This window comes from Mustelus asterias, chromosome 5, assembly GCF_964213995.1.
Source record: "Mustelus asterias chromosome 5, sMusAst1.hap1.1, whole genome shotgun sequence".
Lineage (NCBI taxonomy): Eukaryota > Metazoa > Chordata > Chondrichthyes > Carcharhiniformes > Triakidae > Mustelus > Mustelus asterias.
Genome location: NC_135805.1, coordinates 132,088,043 through 132,103,567, shown reverse-complemented (window position 1 = coordinate 132,103,567; position 15,525 = coordinate 132,088,043). Strand labels below are relative to the sequence as shown.

Genomic DNA, 15,525 nt, shown 5'->3' with positions numbered 1-15,525 from the left:
TAAATGTGGGAGCTGGACTACTCACCTTTTGTTGAAATTCAGTTATTTATTTTATAACTATTCAAAAATTATTTGGTGCACAGAATGTTTACTTAGCTCCAGAGAACAAAAGCTGCAGCTTATGAGCACTGTCCCGGAATTGGTCACAGATTCCACTATTCTGGTCCGTCTATTTTTTTGTTCATGGGATGTGATCATTGCTGGCTGGGCCAGCATTTATTGCTCATCCCTGAGGGTGTTTAAGAGCCAACCATCTTATTCCTGCATGTTGTTTCTTTGCTGAGACAAGTATTATGAATTTCAATTGTTTTGCTGTTTGACTCTGAAAGGGAAGCCAAAGGATAGGGTAACCATACAAATCGATGCTCAGTTCCTATGCTACCAGGATGGCTCAGCTCCAGACTTCATCACAGTCTTGGTGCAAAGTTGAACAAAAGAGCTGAATTCCAGAGGTGAGGTGAGAGTGACTGTCCTTAACATCAAGGCAGCATTTGACCGAGTCTGGCATCAAAGAGCCCTAGTGAAATTGATGGCAGTGGGAATTTGGAGGGTAAACTCTCCACTGGTTGGAACCATACCTAGCACAAAGGAAGATGTTGTTGGAGGCCAATCATCTCTATCTCGGGTTATTGCTGTTCTTCTTAGCTTTTTATTTTCAATAAGGAACTTTTTCCAACAGATTTTCTAATCTGATTAAATATGTATGTGCCATGAAGGATGTGCTACTTTTTTCTTAAACATTTAATATTTAAAATGTTGACTCTTGGCATCTCATGATCATCACTGATTTTTCTTTACTCAGCCCCCACCAAACTTATACTGTTCACTCAAAATGGTCACAGGAAGTTTGGAGGAAAGGACTGTGGGTTTTCCTGTATTGGCTACCGTTTATCTGTAGCTTATTTATGACCAGTAAATTGGTTTCAAGAAAGTTTTCTTAACAGTAAGTATTGCATACATCCACTTGAGACCCTTGAAGCCAGACACCTGAGGAGTGAAGGACAGGAGAAGTGACTTTTTGCTTTAAGTGAAATCTTTGGAGACGCAGACCATTTTTATGTAGAGAGGAGGAAGCAGAGGACAAAAGAGAAAATGCAGTCCCTATTTGTAAATTGGATAAATTCATGTGACCAAAAGGAGAATTAATGTTAAATAGAACCTCTGGAATATAACCAAAGCAAAATCCATGTACAGACAGTGAAGTAATTTTGTGTGTTCATCCTCTTGGGAATGTGTTGTTGTTGGTCTTGGATAGAGTCCAAATGTGTGTGGGTAAGCAACAAGTGGTTAGATCAAGGGAAGAGTGTGTCCTGGTGGATTCATGTGTGTTGCCATATTCTCATGAAAAGAATCCTATTTAATTAATATTGCCTAATCTCAAATCACAACACTTGTATTTGCACCAATTAATAAATGTCGGCACTCATGAACAGCATTATGGACACAGACAGAGCATTAGACAAATCATCATTCTGGAGATTTAATTATAGCCATATAAGATACAAAGCTACACCATTCTCTGAAATACACAAGCCAGTTTGAAGATCTTTTCTCATTGTTACGTACTTGCTTCACCAAGAACCAGATTATTTGAGGGTAATTATAGATTTTAAGCAGATGGTCCAAACCTAGACTGGATTCTGGTTCCTTAATAGTTTCTTATGGATATTGCAATCTGTTTCACCATATTGCACAGACAAGCAAACTTATTTGAAAAACCAGATTATTTGAATAAATATTAAATAATGCACATTCGTAATGAAAACATCATGGATGGACATCTGTTATTTATTACTAGCAATTCCTGTGCCACGTGGGAACACCAGGACACTTCATGTGTCTTAGGTGACCACATGTGTAAGATGTGTCTCCAGCTGTTTGAGCTCAAGTTTTCCAAACATCATGGGGCAGCTGGAGCCACTGTGAAACATCGGAGAGGATGGGAGTATCCTGAATCATACATTCCAAGAGGTGGCCATCTCAGGTGTTCAGAATTGTAGGTGGGTGGCCATCAGAAAGAGGCAGAAAATACAGAAGCAATCCATGTGTGTGCAGTCTTAAACAGATACTAAGCATTGGAGATCTCTGGGAGTGACGATACCCTGAAAGAGTGTATCCAGTTCATGACACCAAGGGACGATACAGGTGAGAACACCATGTGTAGAAATGCGGTTGTTATAAGAGATTCCATAATCAAAAAGATAGGCATTTCTGCAACTAATCATAAGTTTCTAGAGTAAGAATATTAACTGGGGAAAAGGCAACTTCAATGGGGATGAGAATGGCGCTTAAATAAAAATAGAAAATCATAGGATCATAAAATGCTGGAAATCTTACCAAGTCTGGCAGAATCTGTGGAGAGAGAAACAGTTAATGTTTCCAGTGCGTGTGCCCCTTCTTCAGAGGAAGAAATGCGATTGATTTTATGGATCTAGCTTAGATAAATCAAAATTAATGGTTGACGAGCAAAGCAATGTTTGAACAATGTGTTGCCTTTAGAGGAGAGCGAGCTCAGGCACAGAAATGGAAAGACAAGACAAACCCATCCAGAATTCCCTGAATAACAAGAAAGATAAAATGAAGAAGTACACGTGTGCTTGTGACAGATGTCAGGTGGATAATACAACCAGGCTGAATATTGAATATAAGCAAAGAAAGAGTATGAAAAGAGACCGGCAGCTAATATCAAAGGGAATCCAAAAGTCTTCAGTAGGCATATAAATAATATAAAAGATGGTGTGGAGCTGATTAGAGTCCAAAAAGGAAATTTATGCCTGGGAGCAAGGGGCCACAGCTAAGGTATTTAAATTAATACCTTGCATCAATCAGTCTTTTGTTACAATCCCAGCTGATGTTGCTACTGGGCAGTCAGTTCTCAGGATGGAACCCAAGCTCAATAGATTGTATAACTTTTATATTTTGTTTGGAGATGTGGATGAACAGAGTGGCAGGACTGCTGATCAACTTTTAGCAAAAGAATAAAACATTTTTAAAAAAAAAGTTAATTATAATACTCCTTCACTCCCATTGTACCGTAGCAGATACATGCAGATTTATAAGGATTACACAAATTATAAAATCTATCCGTACTCTAATATTCTCAGTAAGTACACTGTCCATGTAAGCCAATAGGTGAAATGCGATCAGATATACCACACTGTGAAACCAAGTGACAGATGCTACCCAATATCACTTCTGTGGATTTCACATCAATTCCCCCCAGATGCTTAATACACTCTGAGCCAACTGGTTTCACTAGAGCTCTGACTTCCACACAACGGTTTCCAATCACCACTCTCATCACCACTTTCCTCAGACACACTTTGAAATCTTGCCCCGCAAGTGCCTTCACCAAGGATCTACAACCAGGATTTCAACCTCCTTTCAGAATTTCTCTGTTCTGGATTGTCCTGAGCATTCAAGCTTCCACACAACCTCTCATATACCTAGTCATGCCAATGGAACACTACTGCTTCACAGGCTGTGTTAAGGTATTACCATCCTTAAGATGTCTGGCTTCTCGCTGGCCAACTTCACCAGGTTTGCACCTTAACATTCAGTTTCTCACTGGGAGCCTCTCTTTGCACCTTTAATTTGAATGAGCAGTACCTTGTTCAGATTCCAGTTCTTTATCCCTTTGACTTCAGTATTCCTGGTATTTTCTGTTCTTTAGCTTCTGGGATTTGCTTTCTACCCCTTTCTCTATTGTCATGCCTGTATTGATAGTTTCTGAGAGAGCGCTTTCTTCTCAGTTACCTAGTTTCAACTAAACTCAAATGTGTCTATTTTTCAGTGTGGACCTCTGGTTGCTAAGCAGCAGCTTAGTTTTTTAAAGGCCTGTAATTGTTTTTACATTATAAACCCTAATTACAATACAGGCAAAGTTTAAAGTGAAACTAAAACCTATAGATATACAGGCACCTTTGTTTAACATGAAGCTAACTGAAGTTTTAACCCTTAGCACGCAAATGCAAAAATGCAGATTATTTCTAATATCCACAATACAAATAATTATTTAAACCAGCTGTATTTCCTAACATTTTACCAAGGAACAAGAGGTTACGCAGATCATGGTGAAAGATGAAGTAATTCAGACACTTGATGAGTTTAAAATGTATAGATCATCTGTACTTAAGAATTAGGACCAGATGGGATGTATCCAAGGATGCTGAGGGAAGTGAGAGTGGAAATTGCGATGACACTGATCATAATTTTATAGTCTTAGACTCCGGGATAGTACCAGAGAACTGGAGAATTGCGAATGTTACACTCTTGTTCACTTAAGGTATGTAAAGATGAGCCCAGCAACAACACGCCAGTCAGTTTAATGATGGTGGTGGGAAAACATCTACATGTAATAATTCGCTCGAGGGTGTAAAGATTCACCCAGCAAGTTAAGTAAGGAAATCACAGTAAGAAGTCTCGCAACACCAGGTTAAAGTCCAACAGGTTTATTTGGTAGCACAAGCCACTGGCTTTTGGAGCGCTGCCCCTTCATCAGGTGAGTGGGATTTCAGTTCACAAACATGGCATATAAAGACAAAAACTGAGTGTGTGTCTTTATATGCCCTGTTTGTGAACAGAACTCCCACTTACCTGATGAAGGGGCAGCGCTCCAAAAGCTAGTGGCTTGAGCTACCAAATAAACCTGTTGGACTTTAACCTGGTGTTGTGAGACTTCATACTGTGTTTACCCCAGTCCAACGCCGGCATCTCCACATCATAAGTAAGGAAAGCCAGTGCAAATTTGTAAAGGGCAAAATGTGTTTAACTAATATGCTGGAGTTTTTTTATGAGGTTTCAGAGAGTTGATCAGGGTAATGCTAGTGACGTGGTGTTTATGGACTTCAGAAAAGCATTTGATAAAGTGTTGAACCTGTGGGCAAAGTTATAGCTCATGGAATAAAAGGGACAGTCGCAAAATGGATATGAAATTGGCTGAGTGACAAGAAGCAGCGAATAGTGATTTATTGGAAGTTTTTTAGACTGGAAGAAGGTTTGTAGTGGAGTTCCCCAGGGGTCGGGCCCTTTATCTAACCTGACAAATATTAATGAACTTCAACTTTGGTGTACAGGGCACAATTCAACATTTGCAGATGGTACAAAACTTGAGAGTATTGTGAGCTATAAGGAGGCTAGTCTAGAACCTCAGAAGGACATAGACAAGTTGGTGGAATAGGGGACAAGTGGTGGGTAAATTTTAGCTGGAAGAATCAAGAATGCAGAGAGACAATGGAAAATAAAGGTTACGGTTCTAAAGGGGTGCAGGAGCAGAGAAATCTGGGTGTGTATATGCATAAATCATTGAAGTTGTCGGAAAGGTTGAGAGAGTTGTTAATAAAGCATACAGCATCATGCGCTTTATTAATAGGGGCATAAAGTTTCAAAGCAAGAAAGTTATGTTGAAAATTGTAAAAATCACTGGTTCGGCCTCAACTGGAATATTGTGTCCAGTTCTGAGCACCACACTGTAGAAAGGATGTGAAGACATTATGCACATAAGATTCACGAGAATGGTTTCAGGGATGAGATCTTCAGTTTCGGAGATAGATTGGAGAAGTTGAGACCCTTCCTTGGAGAAGGGAAGGCTGAGAGAAGATTTAATAGATGTATTCAAAATCATAAGGGGTCTGACTGTTCTCAATGGTGGAAGGATCAAAAACAAGAGAGCCCAGATATAAAAGAAACAATGGTGATATGAGGAATAACTTTTTATGGTATGTTGTTGAGATCTGAAGTTCACTGCCTGAGTGTGGTGGAGTTAAGTTCAATTGAGGCACTTAAGAGGGAATTGGATTATCTAAAATGGAAGAATGTGCGGGACTATGGGGAGGAGGCAGGCATGTGGCACTAGATGAATTAATCCTTCGGAGAGCTGGCACAAACATAACGGGCGGAATGGCCCTTCCTTATTGTAACCATTCTGAAATTCTGTGACATGATGGAATGCTTATGAGCAGTGAGAAATGAAATGGCCCAATGTGTTGCATTTGTAAGCCACACTTCGGATGTTGTATACAGTTGCAGGATCTGCCTTCCAAATTACCCTTGTGCATTGACCAGATCAGAGAAAAGTAACTCTGGTCATTCCAAAAGTCGTCAGAATTTAATTTGTGCCATTGGACCTTGGGCTGCTAAACAGATTTCTGAGGAGAAGAAACTTCAGATGGATCATCCATAGTATCCAACAAACTGGTTAGCTAACCTAATGAATGACTGGTCTATGGTTTCACAGGTCCAGAGTTAACTGTAATAAGTAGTCTTATTGGCATCTAGGTCTTCTGTCACCATGTAGATTCCTTGTTGTCTGAGAGTTGGTCATGATAACAGCAGAAACATTTTAGGAATGTTCTGAAAGTATCCCTGAAGAGAAAAACATCCCCACTGACTCATGGGCGTCCGTTGCTTACGACTGACCAAAATGGAGAAGATTCATTTGGAAAGGCACCGAACACATCGAGAGACTTTGCCAGGAGAGTGCAGAAGGGAAGTCGAGGCACAAAGGGACACACAAGTTCGAAACAACCTGTCTAGCCAATCCTTTAATCACCACCTGCTCCACATCTGGTGGATTGTGCAGAAAATGCATTGAACTTATCAGCCATTTCAGAACCTATTGATCTAGAGTGGAAGCAAATCATTCTTGATCCTGTGGGACTGTCTTAGAACAAGACTTGGTCAATTTGGTTCATTAAAACTTGATGCCTGTGTTCCAATAGAAGGAATCCCAAGCAGGAACTGATGCTTGTGAGACCTATTCAATTCCAGCACCTTTTTATTTCAGATCACTTAGATTTTTTTAATAGTACCCAACATCTGCATTTTTCTTTGATTTTTGTCAGCTGAAATGTTCAGTCGGTACTTTCCATTCCAAAACAGCCAACCTTCATTAACCAGTAAGGAGATACCAGATAAGTCCCGAGGTCTCGCATATATGGGCTGGGATTTTAGGGGAAGTTGGTGTCCCCATCCATTGGCCGGAAAGTCAAGGGCAACCTCGGCTTTTACAAGTAGCAAGGAATTAAATGCTATCTACTGAGGCTCTGTTCCCTGTGAGGAATGAGGTATCACTTCCAGGAGCTGCCAGTCAATCGGAGGGCCAGTAGCTCTTCAGTTGCTGCAGTGTCATCAGGAGCTGGAACTGCAACCAGGCAACAGTGCTGATGGAAAAGCCTCCAGGACCCAAGTGAGTGTGGTGGAACCTGCTAGGGCCTGCCTGATGGGGAGTGGAGGAATCATTGATGAGGGCAGAAGAGGACGGCTGGGAGTTTCTGAGGGTGTTTTTAAGGTGTTTCTTACTTGTTAACCTGTTGGACTTTAACCTGGTGTTGTTAGACTTCTTACTGTGTTTCTGAGGAGGCAGCCGTTGCTGAGGGTGGGAGGGGGGATGATGGTGGCAGGCCATAAGGTGCCTGATTAAGAGTACGTTCCCCCCACCAAGCACAGGATGAGATCTCCAGGGTTTAACTAATGGTATTTCCATGTCACAAGGGCCACTTCAGTACTGGTTAAAAACCTCAGGGGCCACTTAAGGGCCTAATTGGGCCTCATTTGGCCTCAGTACAGGAAGGCCATCCACCACCTCCCCCATCACTGGGAAGATGCCAGTGAGAAGGTGAAAGATTTGCCACCTGCTGCTATCCCACCTGATTCTTCCCCCACCCACCACCACACCATCCAGCTTTCTGCTCGAGGCCTTGTAAAATCCCAGCTGTGATAAGGAGAGAATAATGCCTCCTCAGTTCATGATGGTAAGCGACTTAAGAACACAAGAACTAGAAGCAGGAGTAGGCCATCTGGCCCCTAGAGCCTGCTGCGCCATTCAATAAGATCATGGCTGATCTTTTTGTGGACTCAGCTCCACTTACTCGCCCGCTCACCATAACCCTTAATTCCTTTACTGTTCAAAAATTTATCTATCCCTACCTTAAAAACATTCAATGAGGTAGCCTCAACTGCTTCAGTGGGCACAAGATTCACAATCCTTTGTGTGAAGAAGTTCCTCCTCAACTCAGTCCTAAATCTGCTTCCCTTTATTTTGAGGCTATGCTCCCTAGTTCTAGTTTCACCCGCCAGTGGAAACAACTTCCCTGCTTCTATCTTATCTATTCCCTTCGTAATCTTATATGTTTCTATAAGGTCTCCCCTCATTCTTCTGAATTCCAATGAGTATAGCCCCAGTCTACTCAGTCTCTCCTCATAAGCCAACCCTCTCAACTCCGGAATCAACCTAGTGAATCTCCTCTGCACCCCCTCCAGTGCCAGTATATCCTTTCTCAAGTAAGGAGACCAAAACTGTGCATAGTACTCCAGGTGTGGCCTCACCAGCAACTTATACAGCTGCAACATAACCTCGCTGTTTTTAAACTCCATCCCTCGAGCAATGAAGGACAAAATTCTATTTGCCTTCTTAATTACTTGCTGCACCTGCAAACAACTCCTTGTGATTCCTGCACAAGGACACCCAGGTCCCTCTGCACAGCAGCATGCTGCAATTTTTTACCATTTAAATAAGAGTTCATTTTGCTATTATTTCTACCAAAATGGATGACCTCACATTTACCAATATTGTACTCCATCTGCCAGACCCTCGCCCACTCACTTAGACTATCTATATTCCTTTGCAGACTTTCAGCATCCTCTGCACATTTTTCTCTGCCGCTCATCTTAGTGTCATCTGCGAATTTTGCCACACTACACTTGGTCCCCAACTCCAAATCATCTATGTAAATCGTAAACTATTGCGGTCCCAACACTGATCCCTGAGGCACACCACTAGTCACTGATCGCCAACCAGAAAAACACCCATTTACCCCCACTCTTTGTTTTCTGTTAGTTAACCAATCCTCTATCCATGCTATACATTACCCATAACGCCGTGCACCTTTATCTCATGTAGCAGTCTTTGGTGCGGCACCTTGTCACATGCCTTCTGGAAATCCAGATACATCACATCCACAGGTTCCCCATTGTCCACTGCACATGTAATTTAGACAATGTAGTCTCCACTCACCCTGCCCCTGGCGTCCCGCGAGCACGCATTTCCTGTTGTGCTTCTTTGGGTAATGGGGGAGACAGAGGCCACAGTCATGTGACCCCGGCGGGCAGGGGTGGCGACGGTGAAGTGCACAGTCCAGACGTCTGGGGCACAGGGAAGCTGCGGGCAGGACAGAAGATGTCAGAGAAACCCAGATGCAAGGAGCAAGTGGTGCATAGCCAATGTGGAAGCAAATTCCAAACTGTGAAAGAGAGAGCTCGTGTTTACTTACATAGCGCCCATCACATCCTCAGACCATAAAACCATAAAGAAATAGCAATAGCAGGAGGCCATTCAGCTCTTGCTCTGCCATTGAATAAGATCATGGTTGATCTAATATTCACAAAGTCCATTCACTTCCATCATACAATCCCTACAGTGCAGAAGGAGGTAATTCAGCCCATCGAGTCTGCACCGACTCCTTCCCCATACATTTACCCCACTAATCCCCCTAACCTGCATATCTTTAGACACTAAGGGGCAATTTAGCATGGCCAATCTCCCTAACCTGCACATCTTTGGAGTGTGGGAGGAAATCGGAGCACCCATTAACTTGCCCAACAATACTTCTTTCGTGATAATAGTACATGGTGAATCCACCTAACCCGCACATCTTTGGATGCTAGGGGACAATTTAACATTCTCAAAGAATTCCACCAAATTAATCAAACATGATCTTCCCTTCATGAACCCATGCTGCATCTTACCAATGGGACAATTTATATCCAGATGTCTCGCTATTTCTTCCTTGACAATAGATTCAAGCATTTTCCCTACTACAGAAGTTAAGCTAACCGACCTATAGTTACCCATCTTTTGTCTACTTCCTTTTTTAAACAGTGGCGTCACATTTGCTGTTTTCCAAACTGCGGGAACCACCCCAGAGTCCAGCAAATTTTGGTAAATTACCACTAGTGCATTTGCAATTTCTCCCACCATCTGTTTTAGTACCCTGGGATGCATTCCATCAGGACCAGGAGACTTGTCTACCTTTAGCCCCATTAACTTGCCCAACACTACCTCTTTCGTGATAATAGTTTCTAGGTCCTCACCTGCCAGAGCCTTCCTCTCATCAATTTTTGGCATGTTATTTGTGTCTTCCACTGTGAAGACCGACACAAAATACCTGTTCAATGCCTCAGCCATTTTCTCATTTCCAGTTATTACATCCCCCTTCTCATCCTCTAAAGGGCCAATGTTTACTTTAGCCACTCTTTTTCATGTTACATATTTGTAGAAATTTTTGCTATCTGTTTTTATATTCTGAGCTAATTTACTCTCATAATCCATCTTTTCTTTATAGCTTTTCTCGTGCCTTTCTGTTGACCTTTAAAGATTTCCTAATCCTCTAGGTTCCCGCTAATCTTTACCACTTTGTATGCATTTTCCTTCAATTTGATACCCTCCTTTATTTCCTTATATATCCATGGCTGATTATCTCTTTTTCTACAGTCCTTCCTTATCACTGGTATATACTTTTGCTGAGCACTGTGAAAGATCGCTTTAAAAGTCCTCCACTGTTCCTCAATTGTCCCGCCATAAAGTTTTTCTCCCAGTCGACCTTAGCCAATGCCTCTCCCATTCCTTCGTAGTCTCCTTTGTTTAAGCACAAGACACTGATATTGGATTTTACCTTCTCACGCTCCATCTATATTTTAAATTCAACCATACTGTGATCGCTTCTTCCGAGAGGATCCGTAACTGCAACATCATTAATTATTCCTGTCTCTACACAGGACCAGATCTAGGATAGCTTGCTCCCTCGTAGGTTCCATTACATACTGTTCAAGGAAGCTATTGCGGATACATTCTATGAACTCCTCCTCAAGGCTGCCTTGACCGACCTGGTTTGACCAATTGATATGTAGATTAAAATCCCCCATGATAATTGCTGTACCATTTTTACATGCATCAGTTATTTCTTTGTTTATTTCTCGACCAACCATGATGTCATTATTTGGTGGCCTATAGACTACGCCTATCAGTGACTTTTTCTCCTTACTATTTCTAATTTCCACCCAAATGGATTCAACCTTTTTTTCCAAGGGACTTGTCCCTTTCAGGGTGGAGAAGAAAGATTTACATTTATACAGTACTTCTCATGACCCCCTGACATCTCAAAGCACTTCAAAATCAATGAAGGGCGGTCACTTGTAATGTAGGAAATAGAAGCCAGTTTGTGCATAACAAACTGCCACCAACGGCAATGTGATGATGATCTGATACTGTTTTTATGAAGTTCATTGAAACATAAATGTAGGCTAGCACACCATGGAGAACTCCCCTCCGCAATAGTGCCGTGGGAACGTGTACACGTGTAGGCAGCACGTGGGGGCTCAGTTTAATGTCTTATCCAACAATACAGCATTCCCTTATTACTGCATTGGATTGTGACTCTGCATGATTGTGCTCCGGTTTCTGTGTGCGTTTGCCCAGTTTCTTCCAATCTCATGAATAATTCCAAAGCTATGAGAGAGTAGGCAGAATGAAAAATGACACTGATGACCTTTTATTGGCCTCAGAAACCATGGTGTTCAGACAATCACAACAGATAAGAAGCAGGCTGCCATGGTCTTCATTTAATATCTCAATTATTGAAAGACTGATTGGCCGTCTGTTCCTGGTAATGTCATGACTAGTTCATATCAGGTCTCCTCTGAGAGATATAAGATAAAATAGAAAAGAGTTTTGTACAGTGCCCTAAGTTAATTAATTACACTTTGTTTCATGCCACTTGTTGGAGGTCTTGCGGCACAGTGGGTAGAGTCTCTGAGCCAGAAGTCTAGGTTGGAGTCCCACTCCAGGACCTGATGGCCACAGAAGATGCACTGCTAAACCAGTTGATTATCGATCTGTAAATCCTTCCATTACCCTTTTGGCAGGCAGTAAGGGAAGGAGAGTTTCCTGGTCAGCCATGCTTAACGTAGAGTGGTACCCATCAAGTATAGCCTTTGGCAACAAGCTAGAAGTCTGTTCCAGGAAAAATCTAGCCACGGAAACATACATGTCTTGTCTGCCTCGTGCCACTGGAATGGGAAATTACTAAGTTTATTGTCTCATGTATTTTGGAGCATTTTCAACATCTGTTGAACATCTGTCTTGCAACCTAATTTTATTCAAATTGCAGCTATTTCAATTGTTTAAGACCTATTTGCGCTCAAATTGTTTGCATTGTGTTTATGCAAAGCTATTTAGAAGCTCTGCAGTTGGCTTGCTATATTCAAAAAAAATCTTCATTCATTCCCAATGAATGCAACCTCCTATGAATGACACTCTTTGAATGGAAAATTGCAATTTTGCTATTGGTTTTAGCTCATAGTGAACTGTAATGTCAGTTGGATTTAATTTACCGTTTTGATTTCCTCAGTTCTTTCACCTGAGATCTATTTCCTATTTTGAGTCAAGAATTGTACCATGACTTTTCTACTGTCACAAAAGTGTGAACTGAAAAATATTTGGAATATAATTTCTAACCAAAGGTGATTGAACCATCCGCATCCAGTTTCTGCTGAAATTTCGCTCTCCGTTAATTTTCCATTTGGCTTAAGATCCACATTTTGTACAAGGACTTAATTTTTCTATAAATTGGCATGTCAATAATTTATAATGGGTTCCTCAGATTGCCCTTCTATATTGGGCATAAAGAGAAGCTTCATGAGTCTTACGATTGCAGCATTTATCATGGGAGGTGTGAGATGGGGAATTTATCCAAGTCCTTGACTGAATGTAGCTCCATAGAAAATTCCCTGGAAGATAGTTAGACAGGGAAGGCATTCGAAACTCACATTATCTTCAGAATGGTAACTTACAAGTTTCTTTATTATGCCAGAATAAAGAAATGTGTATTTTAAAATTTATAGTATTCACCTCCTGCTGTGCATCAAATCAAACTATACTGCAGTAAATAGTGTAACTTTCAGGTTTATTTAAGAATGGGAAAAGACTGTATTTTACTAGCCATATGAGATTTCTGGTTTAATTAATTCATTTCCAGTTGTACCAAAATAAATTTATCAATGAAGGATTTTTTTCTTTCTATCTTCTCTGGTTTCGAGTGCTTATTCTGTATACTTTTTTTTCGTCAAGGCTTATGGTATGTCTGCTTTACCATTGAACCTGATAAGAGGTACAAGGAGCGTGGTTTATGAACGATTGCAGAATACTGAAGACCTTGAAGAAGTGGAGCAACAAATGGAGAAGATTAAATCCAAGGTTTGGGTACAAGCGTCTTCATGTCAATAGGTTTCAGAATCCTTTAATCATCACCAACAGATAGGTTGTGTTAATTTTGAATGTATTTGAAACTTTGATTTATTCGCATGTCTTTTTAAAAGCGCTGGAATGCTAAATTAAAATACTAATTAGTTAAGCTTTGATAAAATTCATTTGTATAAAATTTGGCATGGTGGTCATGTGACTGGGTGACTAGGTCAAGTCACTGCAAATTGTAAAGTTAAATTGAATAAAATCTGATTATTTGTGGCTGATATCAGCAAAATAATACAAAAGCAGATGGTTACTGTAACCACCTAGCTGTTTTCTTGATGTTCTTCAAGGAGGAACTTGCCCCCTTCATAGAAGAATCATAGAATCCCTACAATGCACGCGGAGGCCATTCGGCCTATTGAGTCTGAACCGACTACAATCCCATCCAGGCCCTATCCCCGTAACCCCACTCATTTACCCTAGTTAGACTCCCTGACAGGAGCAATTTAGCATGGTCGATCCACCTAACCTGCATATCTTTGTACTGTGGAGGGAGGAAGCCAGAGCACCCAGAGGAAACCCATGCAAACACGGGGAGAATGTACAAGCTCCACATAGATGTGACCCAAGCCAGGAATCGAACCCGGGTCCCTGGCACTGTGAGGCAGCAGTACTAACCACTGTGCCACCGTGCTGCCCCATCTTGGCCAAGTGACTCCAAGCACACTACATTGATGCCTCTTAGCATCCTCAGGGCAACTAGGGATGGCCAATGAAATATTGACTTATCAGTGTCACCCACATCTCAAGGTCATTGTTTCAAATAAGGCAATTTCCTATTCTATCTCAGTTAACAACTCGCACCCATGATGTTGTACAACCTCTGGTTTTGTGTTGTAAATGGGTGAAACCTATCTGATTCACTAATGTCCTTTAGGGAAGGAAATCTGCCATCCTTGCCTAGTCTGGCCTACACGTGACTCCAGATCCACAGCAATGTGGTTGACTCTTAACTACTCTCAGGGATATCTAGTAAATGCTGACCCAGCCAGTGGCGCACACGTCCCATGAATGAATTTAAAAAAGTCAGGCCTGGTGCAGTCTTATTTTTCCAAGAGAAAGCTCTGAAGGTAATCCTGGCCAAGTTCAGAATTTTAAAAAAGCAAAATGGTTTGGAGTTAATTGGGCAAAGTTAACCAACCCACTAATGTGGTGGAGAACATCAGAACTAGGATCAGGAATAGGCCATCTGACCCCTGGAGCCTACTCAGCCATTCGGTGAGATCATGGCTGATCTTTTCGTGGACTCCGCTCCATTGACCCGCCCGCTCACCATAACCCTTAATTCCTTTAATGTTCAAAAATGTATCTATCCTTGCCTTAAAAACACTCAATGAGGTAACCTCAACTGCTTCACTGGGCAGGAAATTCCACAGATTTTACAACCCTTGGTGTGAAGAAGTTCCTCCTCAACTCAGTCCTAAATATGCTCCCCATTGTTTTGAGGCCACGCCCCCTAGTTCTAGTTTCACCTGCCGGCAGAAACAACTTTGCTGCTTCTATCTTATCTATTCCCTTCATAATCTTGTATGTTTCTGTAAGATCTCCCCTCATTCTCCTGAATTCCAATGAGTATAACCCCAGTCTACTCATTTTCTCTCCTCCTAAGCCAACTCTCTCAATTCTCTCACTAGGAATCAACCTAGTGAATCTCCTCTGCACCCCCTCCAGTACCAGTATATCCTTTCTCAAATAAGGAGACCAAAACTGTACACAGTACTCCAGGTGTGGCCCCACCAGCACTTATACAGCTGCAACATAATCTCACTGTTTTTAAGCTCCATCCCTCTAGCAATGAAGGACAAAATTCCATTTGCCTTTTTAATTACCTGCAAACCAACTTTTTGTGATTCATGCACAAGGACACCCAGGTCCCTCTACACAGTAGCATTTTTTACCATTTAAATAATAGTCCATTTTGCTGTTATTCCTACCAAAATGGATGACCTCACATTTACTAACATTGTACTCCATCTGCCAGACCCTTGCCCACTCCTTTAGACTATCTATATCCTTTGCAGACTTTCAGCATCCTCTGCGCACTTTGCTCTGCCATTCATCTTAGTGTCATCTGTGAATTTTGACACACTACACTTGGTCCCCAACTCCAAACCATCGATGTAAATTGTAAACAATTGTCATCCCAACACTGATCACTGAGGCACACCACTAGTCACTAATCGCCAACCAGAAAAACACCCATTTGCCCTCACTCTTTGCTT

General features: G+C 41.5%; 1 protein-coding gene across 2 annotated transcripts in view; it reads left to right on the top strand.

Moving 5' to 3' along the window:
- Nucleotides 1–15,525, top strand: part of lmbrd1 (LMBR1 domain containing 1) — a 237,771-nt gene that overhangs the window by 149,003 nt on the left and 73,243 nt on the right. For both annotated transcript variants that reach the window (XM_078213300.1, XM_078213298.1), the window contains exon 8: nucleotides 13,124–13,249. In XM_078213300.1, coding sequence (XP_078069426.1) covers nucleotides 13,124–13,249 — 126 coding nt within the window. The remainder of the gene's footprint in view (nucleotides 1–13,123; nucleotides 13,250–15,525) is intronic.